The 21,037-nt window shown below is 39.4% G+C and overlaps 2 protein-coding genes and 1 non-coding gene across 4 annotated transcripts; all 3 read left to right on the forward strand.

Annotated features, from left to right (window-relative positions):
• The first annotated feature begins 9,446 nt into the window (after nt 1–9,446).
• Nucleotides 9,447–9,549, forward strand: LOC116249420 (U6 spliceosomal RNA). The gene has a single exon (XR_004171185.1). It is a non-coding gene; the product is annotated as a U6 spliceosomal RNA (small nuclear RNA).
• Nucleotides 9,550–12,765: 3,216 nt separating this feature from the next.
• On the forward strand, nt 12,766–17,237 carry LOC116247773 (LRR receptor-like serine/threonine-protein kinase RPK2). Of its 2 annotated transcripts, XM_031620084.2 has the most exons (4): nt 12,766–16,476; nt 16,585–16,679; nt 16,770–16,831; nt 17,133–17,237. In XM_031620084.2, exon 1 carries the CDS (start codon nt 13,066–13,068, stop codon nt 16,390–16,392), a length of 3,327 nt encoding a protein of 1,108 aa, XP_031475944.1. In that variant the 5' UTR covers nt 12,766–13,065; the 3' UTR covers nt 16,393–16,476; nt 16,585–16,679; nt 16,770–16,831; nt 17,133–17,237. The 2 variants fall into 2 exon arrangements, with proteins under 2 accessions (XP_031475944.1, XP_031475943.1); XM_031620083.2 differs by lacking the exon at nt 17,133–17,237 and having other exon boundaries at nt 16,770–17,126.
• A 315-nt stretch (nt 17,238–17,552) lies between these two features.
• On the forward strand, nt 17,553–19,309 carry LOC116247774 (uncharacterized protein At4g14100-like). The gene is made up of 2 exons (XM_031620085.2): nt 17,553–18,709; nt 18,856–19,309. The coding sequence occupies exons 1-2, from the start codon at nt 18,244–18,246 to the stop codon at nt 19,068–19,070; spliced, it is 681 nt and encodes a 226-aa protein (XP_031475945.1). The 5' UTR covers nt 17,553–18,243; the 3' UTR covers nt 19,071–19,309.
• The last annotated feature ends 1,728 nt before the right edge of the window (nt 19,310–21,037 follow it).

Raw genomic sequence — 21,037 nt, forward strand, 5'->3', positions numbered from 1 at the left:
TTCGAGTCTCTTTTCTTCAATTCAATTCTTTTGAGAATGATTTGTTCTTCTAATTTACCAAAATCATGCCTTTTCCTGCATAAAACGTGATTTTCTTCACGATTTCTTCTCATGAAGGAAATACTTATCTAAGCAAGGGGATTTGTTTTACTTTGAATGTGTATGAGCGTAATCTTATGATCTGGATGTCACGTAATTTATAATCCATTAGCTACTCTTGCGTTTTGCTTCATATCCATTCCTACCATATAGTCAACAACCTTCTCCGCATCAGCATCACTAGAAGAGTACTTCTTTTTCATTTTTGTTCTATATTAGTAACGATCGTCCTTTTCTCTAGTTATTCTTGTTTTTTCCCCTCTTCTCAAGCTTATGTTCAAACTCATCAACCTTGGGTTTGCTCAGAGACGATTTCTGTTTCAGTGCATTGTTCTTATTGTGAGCATTCTCTCTCTACCCATCAAAATTTATTTATGCCTTTCATGGATTCTCTCAATGATTTTGCTTAATTAATTGACATAATATATCTCTATATGAATGGTTGTGAGTTCTTCATATACAGTTTTGCAGCTTGAACTTGTATGATTGATCACTCTTCACAATTGCACTCCCTGTCCCAGGAAGTGAGGAGAATCCTATAACTCATATTTCAAAATCCAACGGCAAGTGTAATAGAAATTCAAACTCTAATGGTAACAAGAACAAAAATTCAAAAATAATAAACAATTTTGCATTCATTTACCAAAAAGTTAGCATTATAATCAGATCATTCTCTTGCTGGGAGAACTTACACGTTCTTATATATGCCATGCAAAACATAATCAAAATGAAAATACACATATGTGATCTAACTACTGACAATAATGAAACCCAGATGGCTGATCGCATTGGCGCCCCCCTCGGGGTCCTATCATGTTCCACTGAAAAGAACACATAAACTATTAGTCTTAATGACCCAGTGAACAGTTCACAAAGGAACACGGACTCAAACACAAGCGCAGCATAATCTAAACGGGGATGGAACAAGTCTATATAGAAAAAAAAACAAACACGAAATGAATAAACTTGTATTATACTATCGACTTGATTCACAATCTCTCCCTGATATAAACCTTGGTAGCTTAGATTATCATTTCGTGTGGAATATTATAACGGCTCAAGAACAATTTTCTCTCCGTATGGCCTTGTCATTTTTGAAAGATACATTCCCTTGGGTAGTAGAATAGCTCACTTGGATGTGAACATTCATAACAAGTTCACCAAATGTTTGCTTATTTTTTGCTGAATTAAGATTGTAATAATCATTTGTTGGTTACTCTTTTATTTAATTGAATATGATGGTTGATGGACATAGCAAGTGAAAGCAAGTCATGGTAACAAAACAAGTCAATGGTCACCATTATTACTTGTGCCGTGCTCCACATTGAATAATCAAATAATCAGTGCGATGTTCTCTCAAATATCACATTCTATTGAACCTCTTGAAAGCAAGTCTATAACTTGGAGGGTATGGAAATTTGACTAAGTGTCCTTGGCATGAGTTTGAGAAGCTTTTGAAATGTCATAAATATTAAATTGCTCATTCTTTTTAAAAGTCCTTAAAGAAAAGTTTTTCTCTAACAAAAACTATTTTTGAGTGAGGATCTGGATGACGTTCCATAATCTGGATTGTTTGTTTTCATCTTCTTTTTTGCGACCCTATTAATCAGTATGATATTGATTAGCCCCGAGATGTCTAGAATAGTTGGTTAGATTAGTGGGCCGATCGAAGACGAATCGTCGGTTCGATTCTCTTGGACGCTAATCATCTCAACTGCAAATAGTGGATGCACAACACTCTAGTTGACGAGTGCATCGCTAGCTACCCAGGTCCTGAAGCATCTTATCACAAAAACAAAAAATTATTTGGAAAATCAAGCTCAATGAGTAATTTCGACTATGCAAATCATGGAACATTTTCTAAATTTCACACAACTACTTGGGTAGGGCTTGATTTGTATGTCATGTCACTCCTCAGGATACAGATTGTTGGGACCCAAAGTTCCTTGAGACAACCCTCTCGGTTCGGGCTTGCTCATTTGTATCGAAGGCGCAACTCTTCTTCTTCTTTGGAGAAGGTGTTGTTTGCGCTGTGATTTTTTTTCCTAGATTAAGAAACTATGTAGTCACTATTTTACCCATTTTTGTGGGCATGAACAAGGCCTTCTCATTTGCATTTCTTTTGATTCAGAAGTTTGTCCCTTTGCAAATAACTCCTTTTTCATAGTTTGCTTCCTCGAGGAGAGAAAAGTAGCTTCCCAAGAGTGCATACTTTTTTAAAGGACAACCAAAGTCCAGCCATCCTCTTCTTCATGTAGGTGAAAGGGAACTTCAGTCTTCTCATGTTTTGAGAAGGAGAAAAATATTTCATCATCTTCACTTCAACGTCATCCTTTGCCATATTAATATCTGGCAAAACAAGGAGGCCTTTAGTACCCTTTTATTTGGAAGATGTAAATGAGCCTTTTAGCTTTTTTTTTTTTATATGGTTTATAAGTAGAAGAGACCTCAACATCTATTTTTGGTGAACTAGAGCCATTTGACATCAATGGCAGAGCCCCGCCCTGCCTCTGCCATTGATGAGCGTACATTTCCACGTTGCTTGGTTCACAAAGTTTCATTCTCCTCCAAAGCTTGTTGGAGATGCCTTCTCTCTTAGCAGCAATTTCACTGCTCAGTACACATGAACATGAACTCTTTCTACAATTCTTAATATGACCTGCCATTTTGGTGTCGATGGTGCAACAAAAATCTATGATTCCACCAAGATGGATAGGTTGCACTTTATGGGGCTTGGAGTTTCCTCAACACCCTTAGGCAGCATTGAAAAACTATGATTTGCCAACTTTGATGTGCAATCTTGCGACAATTATTGAGTGCGTGTGGCCACATATGATATCTAGCTATGAGGGGCATTGCATAGCTGGTCAGACCTATAAAAGTCTAGCCATAAGTCCGATTCCCATGGTTGCTGCTTTTTTAGACTGCAAACAATGAATGTCTGACACTCTAGTAGTTGATGGGTATACTGCTCCCCACCTTGGTCTCAAAGTAACCTTAGACTCTGGGTGTAAGAGTACGAAGGGTGTTGGGGCTTTGTCCTCTTCAAGGTATATCCACCCTCCATATATGATATCTAAAAAGTTTATAATCACAAGCAGCATCAGCATGAAAAAACAGGCAACAATGGTTTGAACCGATCCAAGCCGAACTGATTTAAATTGAACATTTTTCCTGCCTACGCTCATGCGAAGAACAACAAACCAAACCGATCAATATGACCAAGAATCAGGTTGTATTGCCTTGACAAAGATTACTCCTTGTAAACTAGTCACTCTCAACTACAACCTCTGTCAAAATGTAGCAAAGAGCTGCATGATGGAATCTTGAAATGGTGTTAGCTGGCCATCGGGCCAGCCTGACACCCGAAACTCGAGCCAGAGCCCGTCTTGGCTTGGCCGGTTAAAATAAAAAACATTTTTTAAATATAAAAATAAATTTTTAGTATAAATATATTTTAATAATAAAATATATAAATTGAAATAAAATAATATTAAAAGTATATCAAGCCCTGTCAAACCGATGCCCAGCCCTAGTTACAGGTTGGTCCATGCTTTTGTTATTATTAGATGTTATAAGAGAGTCGTCAACCACATCTTATAGCTCTCTCACACTCTAACATGCAATTGAATTCGGGAAGGAACATAGTCAGACTCCAAATGCAGTAAAACACAGAAATTTAAGATCTATCCATCACAGTTCATTTAATTCAATGGAGGTGAATTTCAGGTGAATCTAGGGGAGTAGATAAGGATTTCACAAGCAAATTACTCTTAAAATCCCCCTGCCACCTCAAGATCAGTAACTACAACAAGATCTCCAAATCTTCTAGCAGGTTGATCAAAGCACCACTCTAATGATTGAGAATCGGATATGGAAACAGCCTCAGGACAATGGTCCCAAAATATGAAGACTGATAGTTAAATGCCATTCATTTTAAATCTCATTCAAACACTAGTAGGATGATGAAACTCTAGCTAGCAGTCAAGGTGTGGGCTACGTGTGGGCCGGCAATTAGCTACATCGACCCCAAAAAACTTATTGTTTTTAAATTTATATTTCTGAGCAATTTTTCTCATTTATATATTGATGCCTCTTAAAAATTTGAAATTTGATGTCTGGTGCCCTACGCCAGAATTTTCTAGTTTCGCCCTTGCGTTGATCTCTCCAATGCATAATTTACAAACTTTTAGAAAATTTGGGGAAGGGGCCGTGGCCCCTTAGACACCAGCTCTGCTTCCAGCATGAATATTATATAATATTGTCTTGTTTGACATGGCACAAGCAAACTATGTTCATGACTCATGAACAAGAAGCAGAGCCATGATAGTTGCACTCCATTAGGGGAGTTTATTAACAGAACACTGCATTAATGTTCCATAAATTTGTCTCAAAGATTAGTGCAGATTTATGGAATATTATTTCTCATGGAAAATTGGAACAATGTTTCAAGAATCTATCCTCAATCTTTACGGCAGATTCATGCATGAAATACTAGCACAATGTTTTCATTATCAAATGCCCCTATTGGTAGTGGTGCTTCTTGATTGAGTATGAGCCGGAGTCCAATTGCATGGCGTCCGATTAAATAGAATTACATAAACGTGATATATCCTACCATAATATGAACTGTTTATATGTGCACCGAAGAGTGTAACTGAACATTCTTAGAGAGAAACATGCGATCGAAAGGCACTATTTACTTGAGATTGTTATCACGAATTAGTAACCTCTCCCAATTTAAAAATACAAGATTTACTTGTAGTTCTACTGTCTTTTCCTCATACAAATGAAAGATTATATTTCAAATTGAAGATCCACTTACACAAAGGCAACCTCCTTTAGCGACAGTTTTCATGAAACATCCACCCTTACATAGTGAAAAATGCAGGACTCATAATTGGTCAAATTTGTTACAAGTCCATTTGTTGGATGTATGCCTACTGTAATAAAATTGGCTCCTTTAAAAGGCATTTGGCAACATGAACACTAATACATTGTTGTACTAAGTTAAGCTAATCTTTGAGACAAAATTCAAAGAATATCGTGTTAGTATTTTTTTTTTTTGCCAAACACCCACTTATGAATGCTGCTTCTCCGAATTTATATTTCCTTCCCCACATTTGAAAACAATTAATGGCCTAAAACTGTTAACATTTTAACTAAATTAGAAATCCACCGAGAAAAATGAACATCAAACTTCTCCAGTAGTACTTTTGAAAAGACCAAAATGTCCTGTTACCTAAGGAGAGAGGGAGATCCGCCAAAGCCCCAACCTCTTTCCTCTTGCCGTAGGGTTGAAGGCTGCTTCAGGACATTGGCGGTAGGGTATCCGCCAAAGCCCCAACTAGAGTATCACACATTCATCATCTAAAGTTCAGAAGAGTAGTGTCTTAAAAAATCAAACTAACAAACAGACTTTCATCCACCCACCAATCCAACCAGTTACGCCTACCTCCCAGCAGATTCGCACATGCTAGAAACCAACTGGCTTTCAGATGCAATCTAAGAAGGCCCTTGATTGAAAATGAAACTTATCTTGGATAAATTTCTCAATTAGATAATGGGAGCTATTATTGTGAATAAAACCTGTTTAATTGGCTTCAACTTTCATATATTCTGGCTTAATTTTGTTAAACATGGTAGACAGGGAGAGAAACTATAGAGAGAGAGAGAGAGAGAGAGAGAGAGAGAGAGAGAGAGAGGGGAAAAAAAAGATGCGTAAAATAGAAAAATCACTAAACAAAAAACAAAAGCAAAAAACCAGAGTAGGGAGAGAACAAGTAGAAAGCAAAAATCATCCTCCAACCGATTGGGGAGGGCGAGATGGACGTCTGCCTTTGACAATGCATCCGACTGCAGTTCCTTGTTTTGGGAGAATGTTGTGATTTTTGCTAGGCTTATCCCTCGACAGCAATGCAAACACTGTTTTGTTCTAACGAGAGAGAATATATAACACTCGATGTATGGTGGTCTGGCAATGGAGACCTACCATTAATAATATTTTTTGTCATTTCCTACCTCTAATATACAAGATGGTGCAAAAGTGATTCAGCAGAATTTAAGCAAAAAAATTTCTTGGTTTTTGATTTGGGCTCATAGTCATGAAAGATCGCTGCGTCTCTGACTAACTTCTTCCTGGTCAAGTAAAACGAGCAGGCTCAACAGTTGTAAGCGTAAACTTTTAAAACTTCGGATCCCTTTTAAGAGCAGCGATACCACGTGATCACTGACGTCCCTTCTACCGGTCAAAAGACGCAGTCGCCTTCGCCGGAAAAGTGCAGCGAAGCTGGAACTCTAAGCGACCGGCCGGTGGCTCTCCATTTATTTCCAGATGGCGAAAGCAGCGTGATGTCAATCGAAAGTTAACGCAACTTCGGTCCTCCTTCATCGCCGCCATGATGGTTGTTTTGAAGAGTTGCAGGTTCATTTTCAAAGCAGAAGAGAGAGAAAGAAAGATTCTTGTCTGTGAAATTTTGCCTTTACATGCTCGGAGGAGTCGCTTGTCACACGTCCATTAATGAGGGAGCGTGACAGTGCATCTCTGGCAGCTCACATGAGAGAGAGAGAGAGAGAGCGGAAAGCGCGTCCACTTTTGCCAATGCGCGTGGTAAGCGTTTGCACGTTGCTGCTACCTTGTCGATAGAGTGTCGCCTCTTCTCCTCTCCGCCACAGATTTGGCCCAAAGCAAGCAACATTCCAGAATTCTTAAGTTCTGTCCCATCCACTTGTTATCTCAATCTTAAAACCCCAATGTTTGGGGCTTGTAATTGATTACCCAAATGTTCTTTTTCAGTGCAAATTATTTTAAAAAGAAAAAAAAACCAGTCTAATATACCGGTAGGTGTTTTGGCTGCAATGGTTCAAGGAGTATAGCGTAGCTGGTCGAGTATCTAGTTTGATTTTTATAAGTGTTATGCTCTTGTGTCTTAAGGTGATAAGGTATGACATGTAAGTTTAATGGTGCATTATTCTATCGTTGACACCGACGCAGTTCAAGACCTCAGAAGCAAGGGGTGGGTGTTCGGGCCCCGCTTCGAGCGGTGGGATGACCCTCTCGCTCACCAAAAAGTGTTTTGGCCAGAACACCACCATACCTTGAGAGTCTGAGAAGGATATAGTAATAAGAACTTTTTTTTTTTTTACTCAGTTTAAAGATTCAAGGCATTCATAAACACTCGGAACACTATAGTGTTTGGGTTACCAAATGATCTTTTAATTAGTCTTACTACCTCACTAATGACAGCTTTAGGAAAAGTTATATTGGGTGTTGCTTGCATCCGACCCAAAACTCTTATAATTGTTCGTCTAAAAGTTTCTAGCGCCTTTAGCATCATATGTATGGTTTTTATTTCCATTAGAAACTTGAAACATCATGATATATAGGGGCACGTTGCTGAGAAAAGAGACGGACAAGAAACAAGGAAAAGAAAGAAAAAGACAAACTCATCGGTAATTAATAAATCAAACCCTATTTAGATTCAGGAAGTGACACCCGATTATATTTGAATTTAAATAAATATCTCAAATGAGTTTGGGTAAAATTTAGTTTTAAATAAATATCCTAGATCAAATTTAGATTTGGATGATAATTTTTAAAAGTCAGATTCAGATTTTGACTTCGAATTCAGAACCAAGTAAGGTATAGACTTTTCTTCATTGGCATTTGAATCCAAATACATCTCATTGGCATTCAAATCCAAATACATCAGCACCGGAAGAAGTAGACATGGTTAAGAGGACATCAAATTGAAATCCATTAACATCCCTATCTTTTCCTCTAACAATATTAGTAAAATCAAACGTTGTTTAAGTTAATGAACATTATTACATTCAAATATCAAACTATATGGGGATGAATCAGCCGATGTGACTTGAATCGGCCTCATGTCGGCCAATATTTAGAAACCACTTAATCAGCCAGTACATCCCTCCACTATATATATCTACATATATATATATTGAATGGTAACTCTATTTTTTAGAGTCACGAGTCCCCTAATATGCATAGTCTGATTTAACATGACACATGGTTAAGAAAAAAAAAATAAAAAGAAAAATGTAATAGGTATTTTTTGTCATTTAATATTAGTTTACAACTTTTTCTCATTGTTTTTTTCTCAACCATCTATTTACTTTTTATGGACAGCCTTGATTAAATGAATGAGTGACTCTATTTAACGAGAATCATCGTTATATATATATATATATATATATATATATATATATGTCATTTTCATACTTAAGCGTGGCCTTTGAGTACTTCTTCAACTTACATTGTTAAAACATTTTTCATTCTTGGATGTGATTATTAATTAATACAACGAAGACTAACTGTCTTACATCACACTACAAGTTTGATGGTCAAAATTAAAATTTCTTATGAACTCTAACCAAAGCAAGGCCTGACTCGTTATACTACTAGATCGAGCTTTTGACATTACAAGATAATTTCGAATTTAAAAAGTTCAATAATATTTAATTATTAATCTTTATATGCGTTGACATTGGACGCCCACTGGTGGATTAAATAAACGATAAGCTTCTTATATTGGCCTAAGCAATGGATATCAATTGCCAGCTGATGTGATTAAATTTTATATTCGAGGAAAACAGTTAAACAAAAAAAATCTATTTAACTGTTTTTTTTTTGTAATTAAGAGCAAAAAAAAAAAAGGTAGCTTTCGCTTCTTAAGATTAAAATTACAAGTCTTGTTTTCTTTTTCCAACTTCTAAAATATATCTATGTGCTTACCATATAGATGTGTCTAGTACGACATATTGACCATAAAAATTATTTTTAAAAATATGCTTGACTCGATTTTATTCCATAGAAAGTGTAAATGGGTTTTTTATTAAAATATACTTTGAAGATTGCTTTCCCTTTGGATGCCAAGTTTCTAATATTTATATATGAGCCAAATAGGGTACCACCATAAGATATGAAGATAGAGCATGTATATAAAAGTAAAGAACTTGACTTTTTCTTTTTTAATTTTTTAAAGATCGAAAAGGCCTCCCATTATATTAGGAACTGTATGGCATGCCATAAAGGGAGATGAAAGAGAGTCCATTTTTTTTTTTTTAATTTCTTGTGGATTAACGTGGTCTCAACCTCACGTCGTCTCAGTTTGGTCTAACAGAGAAAAGACGCAGAAGGAAGAAAAAAGAAGGGTTCCATAGAAGAAAAAGTATTGGAAAAGAAGAGAAAAGAAAAGAGTTAACACCAACGCTAAAAAAGACATTCTTGGCACTAAGTAGCCCCCCCCAAAACAAATATGATGCCTCCTTTCTATCATTTCTTTATTCACTAAGTAGCCCCCCATCTACCATTCTTGCATTTGCGAAACTTGAATAAGTTATGAGATAAAATTGGAACGATACAGATAAGATTACCATGACCCCTTTGCAAGGATGATCAAGAAGTTTCAATACTAGAAAAAACCAGTTGGAACAAGGAAGCACATAGTTGGTATGAAGAAAAAATATTTTCCTTAGGTTGTGTTTGTTTCACCGCAGATCTCGAGTCCATAGTGGTCTGAGATCTCAAAATATCAAATTCATGGTTTTAAGGTCGGAACCGTCCAACTAACCTTAAATCTATAGTCTTTAACATGTAGTATGGATTTAAAATTCATGCTACGGAGATCGTTAGTTTGTTTAAACTGAAGATTTTCCAAAGCACACCTTTTAGTGCATACTAGAATCTTAGATCGAAGGCAATCAAATGCAACATTACAGTGTTCATTGAATTTTAGAAAAATAAAAAAGATTATTATATCTATAGTGGGGGCAACACATTGCCAGTAGAGTAGACTGGTGGGTCACAGCCTTCCTAGTATCAACTGGACCACTCTGGGTATTAGATCTAGTTTAGGAGTACAACCGGTTTGGATCTGGAGTTCGAGTTACCCGTTTTACTTTTTTCTTTTGTGATCTTCCTTTGTTGCATTTGGATTTGATTTTTCTGACCCGATACAAATCCGATCCATTTTCACTATTTGTTTAGTTGGAAGCCGATTAAATTTATTTGGTTGTGTTTGTCATAAGGCATGGATCCATGGAGCCTTCTCATGTGATCAACCTTTAGCTGCGGGCGTCTTCTCTGCCTAAAATCAAGTTTGGAAGCCACAGTAGACACATAGTTGGTCATAAAATAATGATCCATCGTTTAAAATATAGCGTGTGTTTGTGAAGATTATCAGTTTAAAGCAAGTTCCTATGAGGAATCTCTCCTAGTTACTCTCAAAGGACCACAGAAGCAACCTGTTTTCTTTCTTTCCCGTAATTGAGTCTGATATATCTACACATTTTCTAACGTCAATTTCTGCACCAGCGGTAGAGAGAGAAAAAGGGTTCAAGAAGACATATTTTCAAAGAAACAAAGAAATTTGAGCAAAAAAATTCAATGGTTTTACCGATTAAAGAGAAAACAAGAGCACCAAGTTGGTGTTGATCATAATTGATCATTGAAAATTAAGACAATGATTATAAGATTATGTCCGACACTTAATATCATTGAATAATTTCCTGTTCCAAAACAGTTACTAGATATATATTGTGCTTTAGAGTCTTAAGCATTATCTAAGTCACATCGGTACTTCAATAAAATCTTTGTACTTGTTATTGTGGCATCCAAAATGGATACTTCAACATACTTAGGTACTTTTTAGATAGATACTAATCCAAGCCGCTTAATTTTATGATTTAATTTTTTTAACTCAGCTTTTAGAGTTATTGTTCAACATATAATGCTTTTATTTATACCACCTGTTCATTTAATTGTTGCTTGATTTTGATTTTTGTTTTTGTGTTATATATGTATATATATGTATATATATATATCATGTAGCATTCCGGACTCATATTTTCTAAAGTGGCCCTGTCCATTAGTACTGGTGCATGTGTTCATGTGACTTAATGTAATACGCTTAAAGAGGGAAAGAAATCTAAAGTTTAAGAAAGTGGAGTTTTCAAGCACCAACCACTAATGGTAGGTACACCACCCAAAGACTATCTTGGGGTAGAGAGAGAGAGAACTTAAAAAAAAAAAATGCAGTTGAACGAACGCAGAGGGAAGAGGGCGTAAGCAACGCAGGGCGATCCCACTATCATTTTCCACGAAGAACACTTGTTGCCGTGGCTACCATGCAGACAATTCAACTGCTACTGGCCCTCCATTTTCAGCAGATAAGGGGAGGGGAGTGGCAGACTCGGCCATTACAAGAGAAAGTTGAATGAAGATGATGACGAAGGTGGTGACGACGACGAAGATGACACAGCAGCCTGTGCTTTTTATACACAGAGCCAGCAGCACCTACAGGAGAATGAAAAGGCCACACCCACATATAGATAGATATAGCTGATGCTGTCACCGTCGCTACTGCCTAGCACGACTCTCCCCAAATACACCTCTCTTTCTCCCTCTAGAATTTTTCTTTTCTCTTCCTCTCTCTTCTTCTCTTTTATCTCTGAGAGTCTCAGAAAACAAAAAGACAGAGAAAAGGTCACATGCAGTAAGAAGTAAGAAACATGGGCTCCTGTGACACAATCGACAACACTGCTACTGAGGATGCATCAATCAATGCACCTCAAAAATATCACACTAATTTATAAACAAGAGATAAAAAAACCCCATCAATCAATGTACCAAACAAAACCGCCCTTCCCCACTAAATTTCTGCAAGAAAAAAAAAGGAATAAAGAATTCATGGGACCATCTTTTCTTAGTAATTTAAATTATAAGTCTCACCTCCCTGGTTTTCCTGGTACAGCCCTGAGTTCCATTGACAGTTTGTTAAATGAGGGCTTGGCTTTAACGCATACCTTTTCATTGTAGCGTCCTACACATGGAAATGAACATAATATCTCTAATTTTGAAGGGATTTATTTGGATGGAAAGGAAAGAGAAAAGAATGTCCCAACTTTTTTTTTTTTTAAGGGAATTGGATTTACATTGACCTTTCATTTTTCTTTTCCTTCATTTTCTGTCCTTCTCCTTGCATTTAAGTAGGTTTTTTTGTTTCCATTTCCTTACTAGAGACATAGATGACCACACATTTTCGCTCTCTTTACCTTCATTTTCCTCCATCCAAATAGACAAATAGAGCGTTATTTGATTTGTTGATTTGAGATGATTGAGGATTTCATATTTAAAGATTTGAAGTAAGAAACCTCCCCGCCCCCAATCAAACCTCACATCCGAGGTTTTGGCCACATATTGAAGATCTCAAATCCTCATTTTTCTTCAAATCAGAAATCCTGTGTTTGTTTAACTTGTAGGCTCCACTTAAAAGGAATTTCAAACCAGGAGACTATCAAACACAGATTAACTGTCAAAACTCAAGGTAGTTTTCCTCAGGTAAAATGAAAGAGAAGATTGCATTAGCAATAAGGTTTGAAATATGAAGAAAAGCATGAGCCCATAAATGAAAATCTTCCAAAAAAAACTCAAGTTTAAATTTAGAGGGAGGGAAGGACGGAGTAAAAAAAAAAAGGAAAAAAAAAGAAGAAGATCCGTATTTCAGTATCAATTGGTCCCATCTCAAGAATTGGTTGGCGTTTTCTTATTCTTGTGAATCTCAAATTAAAATTTGAAAAGTGAATTCAAATAAAATATTTGGAAAGGTTTTGTCTTCAAGGAAATTGTTGGTTTAAAAGACCTGGATCCTCTCTTGGATGCGGTGGTGGTGCCCTGTTTTTTTCTTATTATTTTCGTGGACGACCTCGCCATGTGAATGGGGCAGTCCTTCCCGGAATGCGAGCACTTCGCCGGGAATTGGTTTTTCGGCCGGCGGAAACCACGTCGATTGCGATGCTTCCTCAAGAGAATCTCTGTTGGCGGCGGATTCAATGAACTGTAGCCCCCGAGAAGAGGGAAGAAGGAAGGAAAGAGAGGAGTTGGGGGAGAGGAACATCAGAAAACTGTGAAGACTGAAGCTATTCGCTTCTCCCGCTTTCCCTCCCATGACAATGCTCCACCTCCGCCTATTTCCAGCTTTTTTTCTGGCTGCCATCTTCCTTTTGTTGCTTGGGTTTTCCGACTCTCTGTCTCCCGACGGCCTTGCCCTGCTGGGATTCAAGGAATCGGTCGCCAGCGACCCGTTGAAGTTGCTTTCCGGCTGGAATCCGGCCGACGAGTCTCCGTGCAGTTGGTATGGCGTCTCATGTGATGGTGTCTCTGGGAGGGTCACGGCATTGAACATCACTGGACTGTCCCGGTCTCCCAGTCGGTTTCCTTTTCTTTTGCCTCCTGACTCCGGTGACAACTCGTCTGTTCTTGCTGGAACTCTGTCGGCTTCTATAGGGAACCTCACGAGTCTGCAGGTGTTGTCACTTCCGCACAATGCGTTCTCGGGCAGGATTCCGGAGGAGATCGGTCGCCTTCGAGCCCTGGAGTTCCTGGAGCTGCAGGGAAACAGCTTCTCCGGTTCGATTCCCGACCAGATAAGTTACCTTCCTTACCTCAGAGTGCTTAATCTTGCTTACAACTCGCTTTCCGGAGAGATTCCAGGGAGAATCGTCAAATGTGCTAGATTGAGATGGCTGAATTTGGAAGGGAACTTTCTGAATGGGAGCTTGCCGGAGAATCTGATTGGGTTCGCCGGGCTCGAGTCGATCGATTTGTCCTATAATCAACTATCTGGAAAGATAGCCAGGAAGCATTTTGGTCAATGTGGGTCACTTCAGCGCCTTCATATCTCCTGTAATTCATTCATCAGCTCCATTCCCCGGGAGGTAGGAAATTGCTCAAAACTCCGGTCGCTCATTCTGTCCGGAAACGTCTTTGAGGGCGCTATTCCTCCGGAGATAGGCCTGCTCTCAGAGCTCCAGATTGTGGACGTCTCTAGGAATAGCCTCACTGGTAGGATCCCCAGGGAGCTAGCCAATTGTCGGAAGCTATCTGTTCTCGTTCTCACCAATTTGGTAGATATATCTTCGTTCTGCAGAAAACTGTCTTACTACAGCCTTTCTTCGAGTTTCAGAGAAGAATTCAATGCCTTCGCTGGTGGGATCCCTTATGAGGTTCTAGTGCTTCCAAATATTAGGATCTTTTGGGCTCCTAGAGCCAATCTCAACGGCAGATTGCCCTATTACTGGGGCACCTCGTGTCAACTTCGAATCCTCAATCTGGGTCTTAATTATATTGATGGAATCATACCTGATGGACTGGGCATGTGCAAGAATTTAACATTTCTTGATCTTAGTTCGAACAGTTTGAATGGGCAGCTTCCAGCAAGTTTACCAGTTAGGTGCATGGTTTACTTTAATGTCAGTCGAAATTCATTGTCCGGTTCTATGCTTGAATTTGAAGGAGCGAGTTGCAGTGGTACTATAGAAATGCCATCCGTTGCTTCTGATGGTCGACATATCTACTCAGTGAGCTCAGAGGAACTAGATCAAAGTCTTGAATACATGTACTCTGATCTTCTTTCCGAGTCTGTGAATCTGACTAATCCTTTCTACTCATTCTCAACTAATAGCTCAGTAATTCTACATGACCTTAGCTGGAACAACTTCATTGGTCCGCTGAATTTCTCTTCCATTGGTAATGGCCTGTTGGTTGGTAGTCCATCCTATGGATTGTTACTCAACAATAATCAGTTTTATGGGTCTCTTACTGTCTCCATTAATCCGACGTGCCAACCTTTGCGAGGATTTGTTCTTGATATCAGTTTCAATCAAATCTCTGGTGCGATACCTCGGGAATTTTTCCAGAGCTGTCCTCATATGGTGGATTTTGTGGCGGCATATAATCAGCTAAGCGGGCCAATCCCTACTGACATCAGCAATTTGTCCTCGCTTTCCAATCTGAACTTGGCAGGAAACAAACTTAATGGGACCATTCCTGATCAGTTGGTGAATTTAAAGAACCTTCAGTCAGTTCTTCTAGGTGAAAACAGATTGTCGGGAGAAATGCCCGCACAGTTGGGCCAATCTAGTTCTCTTGTGATCCTTAATCTTTCCCACAACTCCCTCGTTGGTACAATCCCTGAAACATTGGGAAATGCTTCGAACATCCGAGTTTTGCTGCTTGATCATAACATGCTTTCAGGAGAGATTCCCTCATCATTCTCACGGCTGGCCAATCTCCTTGAACTTGATGTTTCTTACAATAATCTTTCTGGGTACGTACCAGCTCTTCAGCATCAGATTAACTGTGATAGCTTCCGGGGTAATGTCTATTTGCACCAATGCACATATCATTCTTCACCCACACCAATTGAACCTCCAATTATTCCTCCGGATAAAAGAGGTCTACATCCAATACTGGGCTTGGGAGCTATAATAGCGGTTGCTTCATCTTCAGCTATAGTATTAACTCTCCTAGTCCTGCTCTTGGTCCTCTACTGTGGCAAGAAGGGATATATCAAACTTCCAAATCAGAAAAGAAAGCTAGTCGTCACATTTACCAGCAATTCTGTCGGCCTGGATTATGAGAATGTTGTAAGAGCAACAGGGATCTTCAGCGTTGCTAATTTGATTGGAACAGGAGGATTTGGGGCAACATATAAGGCTGAAGTAGCTCCTGGTTTTCTAGTTGCAGTAAAGAGGCTTTCATTTGGCAGGTTTCAGGGTCTGAAACAGTTTGATGCAGAGATTAGAACTCTTGGAAGAATTCGACATGAAAATCTTGTTACTCTAATTGGGTACCACATGGGGGATAAGGAGACTTTCTTGATCTACAATTACCTATCAGGAGGCAATCTAGACAGCTTCATTCACAAGAGGTCAAAGAAGAACCTCCGCTGGCCTTTAATTCGCAAGATAGCTCTTGACATTGCAAATGCATTGGTATATCTTCACTATGATTGTGTTCCCCGCATTGTTCATCGTGATGTCAAACCAAGTAACATCTTGCTTGATAATGAGTTGAATGCATATTTATCTGATTTTGGTCTTGCAAGGCTGCTTGAAGTATCAGAAACCCATGCTACCACTGACGTTGCTGGCACATTCGGATATGTAGCACCTGAATATGCAACTACATGTAGGGTCTCAGATAAGGCTGATGTTTATAGCTTCGGGGTGGTACTGTTGGAAATGCTATCAGGAAAGAGGTCATTGGATCCTTCATTTTCGGAATATGGAAATGGTTTTAACATAGTTGCATGGGGGAACATGCTACTAAAGGAAGAGCGTCCATCAGAGTTCTTCTGTCAAGGGCTCTGGGAAACAGGGCCGCAGCAGAAATTGATGGGGATGCTTAAGGTTGCAAATATGTGCTCGGTCGAGCTACTTACAGTCAGGCCGTCAATGAAACAGGTCCTAGAAAAATTAAGGCAGTTGTAGCTGCTACCATTTGATATGCCTTGAATGCTGCAGCCCGTGTGCTTGAGCAAAGAGTGCAAATGTATGCTCAGACTTCAGAAGGAGGTCGGTGTTGCTCTTCCAAACTTCCTTTATTTATAATTAGGAATTTCTTTACTTTCTTTTTCTTTTTCCTGATAACGTCGATGAGATCTGTTTCTTCTTTCTTTCAAGTCGCTTCAAGTGCAGCAATGGCGGAGCCCAATTTACTCACTGATAACATGAGGTTTTGGCTTTTACCTTCTAAGCTTGCGCTTGGTGGGGATCTGGTAAAAAATAAAAACTGTGACTTTTGGCTTCGTTTTCACGTTTCGATATTTATGGTGTATGGGACTGATTAGTTTTGGCTCTTTTTGCAGATGCCATATTCTACCTGGCAATCTCAACAAAACATGCTGCTGCTTTCGTTGGCTTCATCCATGTGAGTACCATCTGTTGCACCGTACAAATGTGCCCTCACTGTCTTGTCCTCTTGCAGCAATAGTTTTCTGTGGGTCCATACCTGCTTTAAGCTTTATTTGAGAGAAAGCAGTAATTTTACAGTGGGTCCATATCTCATTTGATCTTTGTTTGAGAGGGCGAGAGAGATGCATGATTGGGGCTAAAATTCGTGTACCATATAATAGCAGCTTTAGTTAGAAATTGAAGAATTTTTCTTCATCTCAGTGAGAAGTTTATGTAAATATCTCCGCCTTTTGTAAGTTCAATTTTGTCCACTCCAGGGATCCTGTGATGGTGCATTCAGATAATTAATCTTTGGCAGATGAACATTGTCTTCATTCATCAAGTGCTGAAGCGAATACGAAGCCAGCATTATCGTTTTACTCTTTCGTTCCTTCTTGTTTAGATTTACAACTTGGGGCGCCTAAAATTTAACCTTCACATCTCAAGTTGTCAACAATCTCCCGCTTTATTAGTTTATTGGATTTTAATCTTGCCTCTTTCTGACATCTTAAATAGCTGTTCGAACGCCTTACTATCATAAAAATTATATATCTTTTACCTTCCCCCTTCGAGAACCCATTATTTTCTTATATAAGAATATCTGCTTTAATCTTTGTTTGTAATCTATAGGTCTGTCCTCGTCAACCTTCTGGTTCTTCCAAACATCTTATAATTTTGAGCTGATCTATACACACACACACACAGAGAAAGAGAGAGAGAGAGAGCGTTTTTGAATTATATAAACGTTTGACAGATAAACATTTGATAGATGACAGATGACAATGTTTTGACTTTGAAATATGACTTTGTGTGTGACGCTATTAACTCATTCGAATTCTGGAGCAGCTGCAGAGCTAAAAATTTTAGATGGCAGATTTAAACTCAGCACCTGTAACTTAAAGTTGACATGAAAAATACTATTCATGTCAACAAAATCAAAACTTAAGGTCTTCGGTTGAGACTAAAAGGAAAAGTTTAGCTTTGCTTTAAGCCGAATTTTTCCTTGAGGCTTACACCTGTGGAGTCGCTTGATGGAGCCAACGCAACTAGCGGACATAGATGGGTTTGTGAGATCTGATTATCATCTCAACATTAGATTCATCCAATCGAACTCGAAAGGCAAAAGGACCCCAAAACTGCAATAATATCCATATTTGGTAAATGGTTTGGATATTTGAATCTGAATTCGAGTTTGAAATCTGATATAAATCCAACATTATGGCGAAGAATTCGATTAAATCTGATAAACGATAAATCCGACCCGAGTCCGAACTGTTCGCAGCCCCAATCCCATCCACACGTTACCAACTTACCGAAAGGCTAAGCAGTCTTCGAGGCTTCTCCCCCATAGCAACTCTCTCTCTCTTATCTATCTCTCTTCTGCCAACCATGGCTGCTAGGAGCATCGGAACAAGAGCTACAGCCCTCTCCCTCACCCTCCTCTTCTTCATATTACAAGCAGAAGCACAGCAGCCGACTCCAACGCCATGGCCCGAGCAATTCCACTCCGTGCTTTATATGAACTCCACCGGCAAACTCCAAATCGTGGACCTCTGGTACGATTGGCCCAAAGGGAGGAACTTCAACATCATCCAGAACCAGCTTGGCAAGCTCCTCTACGACCTGGAGTGGACCAATGGCACATCCTTCTACTACACTTTGGATGCCAACAAGGAGTGCAGGACCATGCATTTCGAGGTGGGGATCCTCCCACCCAACTGGCTCCATGGTGCAAATTATTTAGGGCAAGAACGGGTCGACGGGTTCCTGTGCAATGTCTGGGAGAAGGTGGATTTCATTTGGTATTATGAGGATGTTGTCACCAAGAGGCCTGTTCACTGGCTCTTCTTCACTGGTACCAATCTTTCATAATTCTTCTCTTCTTTCTGTTCTTCCTTTCTCTTTTTGTTTTCTTCCCAGATTTAGTGCTTTCTGACTGTTGGGGTGTTGTGATTTTCCTTTTCTCTTGGAAATTGGTGGTGTGGGTGTAACTCCTCTCAGGGATGTCTGTTCATGTGATGACTTTCGAGGTCGGGGCTGCTCTGGAAGATGAAGCGTGGCAGGCGCCGGTTTATTGCTTTGATAATGAGAAGGAGAAGGAGAAGGAGAAAACGGGAGGAGGTGCAGACATGGTTTCTGCAGTGGATGGAGTTTCTGTGAAGAATTTGGCACAGAAAAGCGGCTTCGAAGGCCTACTGAGTTCCTCTGTTCTGTAAATGTAATGCTTATCCTCTGCGGGTTTATTGCGTCCAGGCCTTGTTTTCTTTAACCTGAACTTTTTGCGGGCGAAATGCAAATCCATCTTTTGCTTACCTCTCCGTGCCTGTGGATGTGGAGTCTTAGAACAGGCCTCTTGCCTGCCGGGTCTTGATAGATTGAGCCGATGTAAATTTTGGGGTTTTGCTGGGAGGCCGGCGTGAATCTAGTGAACTGAAATCTTCCACCTTTTGGTGAAGTCTTGATGGGTTTTATCATGGTTGCGAAATTTATCGACCGGGCCGGAGATGACCCTGTCAGTGCCAGAATTGAGGTTTCCGGAGAGGGGTTGGAAAGCGAAACCTAGAAACGAAGCCCGAAGCATCACTAAAACCCTTTAAACAACTGCAAAACCCCATCAGCATTGATTTGTCATGGACAAGTTACACACCAAATTCGTCTTGCCGAAGTGGAACCAATGAGAGTTGAACTGACCCTTGATCGCTGCTTCATAATTCCTGAACGAGCTACAACTGCGTCAACCGAGATTACACATAATTTTGTCATGTACTTCCGATCATGTTAGATTTTCATGGTTGTCACTTTTCACATAGAACAAATTGCCAGAATTTGAGCTGATTGGTCGTTTTTTAGGACTCATCGGGTGATTCTAAGTCATGTGGGGAACTTGGTTTCCGCATCAAAAAGAGGTGTTTTTGACCTTGTTTCTAGCACAGCCTTAGCATCATCGATCGAAATGGGTGATTAATAAAATCAATGCCAGATCCTACATCTCGCAAAAGTTCTAGCCATTCTATACTTGGTTGCAGTAGCCATTTTTAAGGGGAAAAAGAAATTGAATGCGTATCTGGTACTGATAATCGGAATTAAAAGTTAAAGATTCCAGTTGAATATGAGATTGATTTCGTTCACTGATTCGATTTTTTTAGACAGACGATTCTCTCTCTCTCTGCCTGCATGGATATGGTCTTGATGGTTTGATTGTTTCAAATTAAAAGCTGCCCTTAATGCTGCAGTTGAAGTTTTGTCAAAGAGGCCAAAGCCCCTCCTCTTTTTCTCCTGTAGAGGACCTAGGTGAAAATGTGGCACCTGTCAACTAATCATACATACACAGCTACTATTTGTAGTGTAGAAGAATAGTGCACACAAGAATTGAACTAGTGACCAGATTTTTTTCGGGTCAGCAAAAAACGAACTAATACCAGATTTTCTTGGGTCAGTCACTCCGACCAACTATACTAAGCTCCTCGAGGTAATCTGCTTTAACGTAAGAGGCAGCTAAGCATCTCCGCAATTGTTTTTGATGTGGAAATGTCAGGAAACCCCGAACTTCGACTCTGCATTCACTGAAACAGTTAGGGGAAATTTGGAATAGAAAATTGACGCTTGGACGGAGGGGGACCGATTAGCTTTCGCTTTCTTGCAAATTTGGCATTGAACCTTTTCCTCTTTTTAGGGAGGGATCTGTAGATTCACACCGCAAATTGGAATGACTTACGCCCTACATGGTTGCTGCAGCCGGAATTCTGCCAGACTGCTTGCCTTTTCAGCAACTGCTTCCTGCTCCTTCGTATCAAATGTTAGGCATAAAGCATCGTTTATCGGATCATTGTTATCTGGTAAGTTCAATCCTCTATGGCATATATAATCTTCCTAGGCAGCACGCAGCTGGTTGCAACTTACAGGTTTAAGGCTCGCTGTCACTCATGTAAAACAAAACCCCGCCCTACCACCTCTTTCGATAATGATTCTTGCCTTTCTCGGAGTTACAAGCGTTTCTAACTTAGAGCTTCACACTATTTAGAAATGCAGCCATAGATATGGCAATTGGATCTGGGCAACCATGCCACCCATCCCAAAACTACTCTATGCTATGAAGGAAACAGCCAATCTTTCGGTTCGGTTCTTCGGGTGAACAGGACTGCTCAAGGAAGATCCAGATGAGCAAGAAGTTAACAACCCACTA

The sequence above is a fragment of the Nymphaea colorata genome, chromosome 2, assembly GCF_008831285.2.
Source record: "Nymphaea colorata isolate Beijing-Zhang1983 chromosome 2, ASM883128v2, whole genome shotgun sequence".
Lineage (NCBI taxonomy): Eukaryota > Viridiplantae > Streptophyta > Magnoliopsida > Nymphaeales > Nymphaeaceae > Nymphaea > Nymphaea colorata.

Coding starts and splice junctions, on each gene's coding strand:
- LOC116247773 (XM_031620084.2), top strand. CDS start 13,066: ATGACAATGCTCCACCTCCGCCTATTTCCAGCTTTTTTTCTGGCTGCC.
- LOC116247774 (XM_031620085.2), top strand. CDS start 18,244: ATGGCTGCTAGGAGCATCGGAACAAGAGCTACAGCCCTCTCCCTCACC. Junction 18,710..18,855: donor TCACTGGCTCTTCTTCACTG/GTACCAATCTTT, acceptor AACTCCTCTCAG/GGATGTCTGTTCATGTGATG.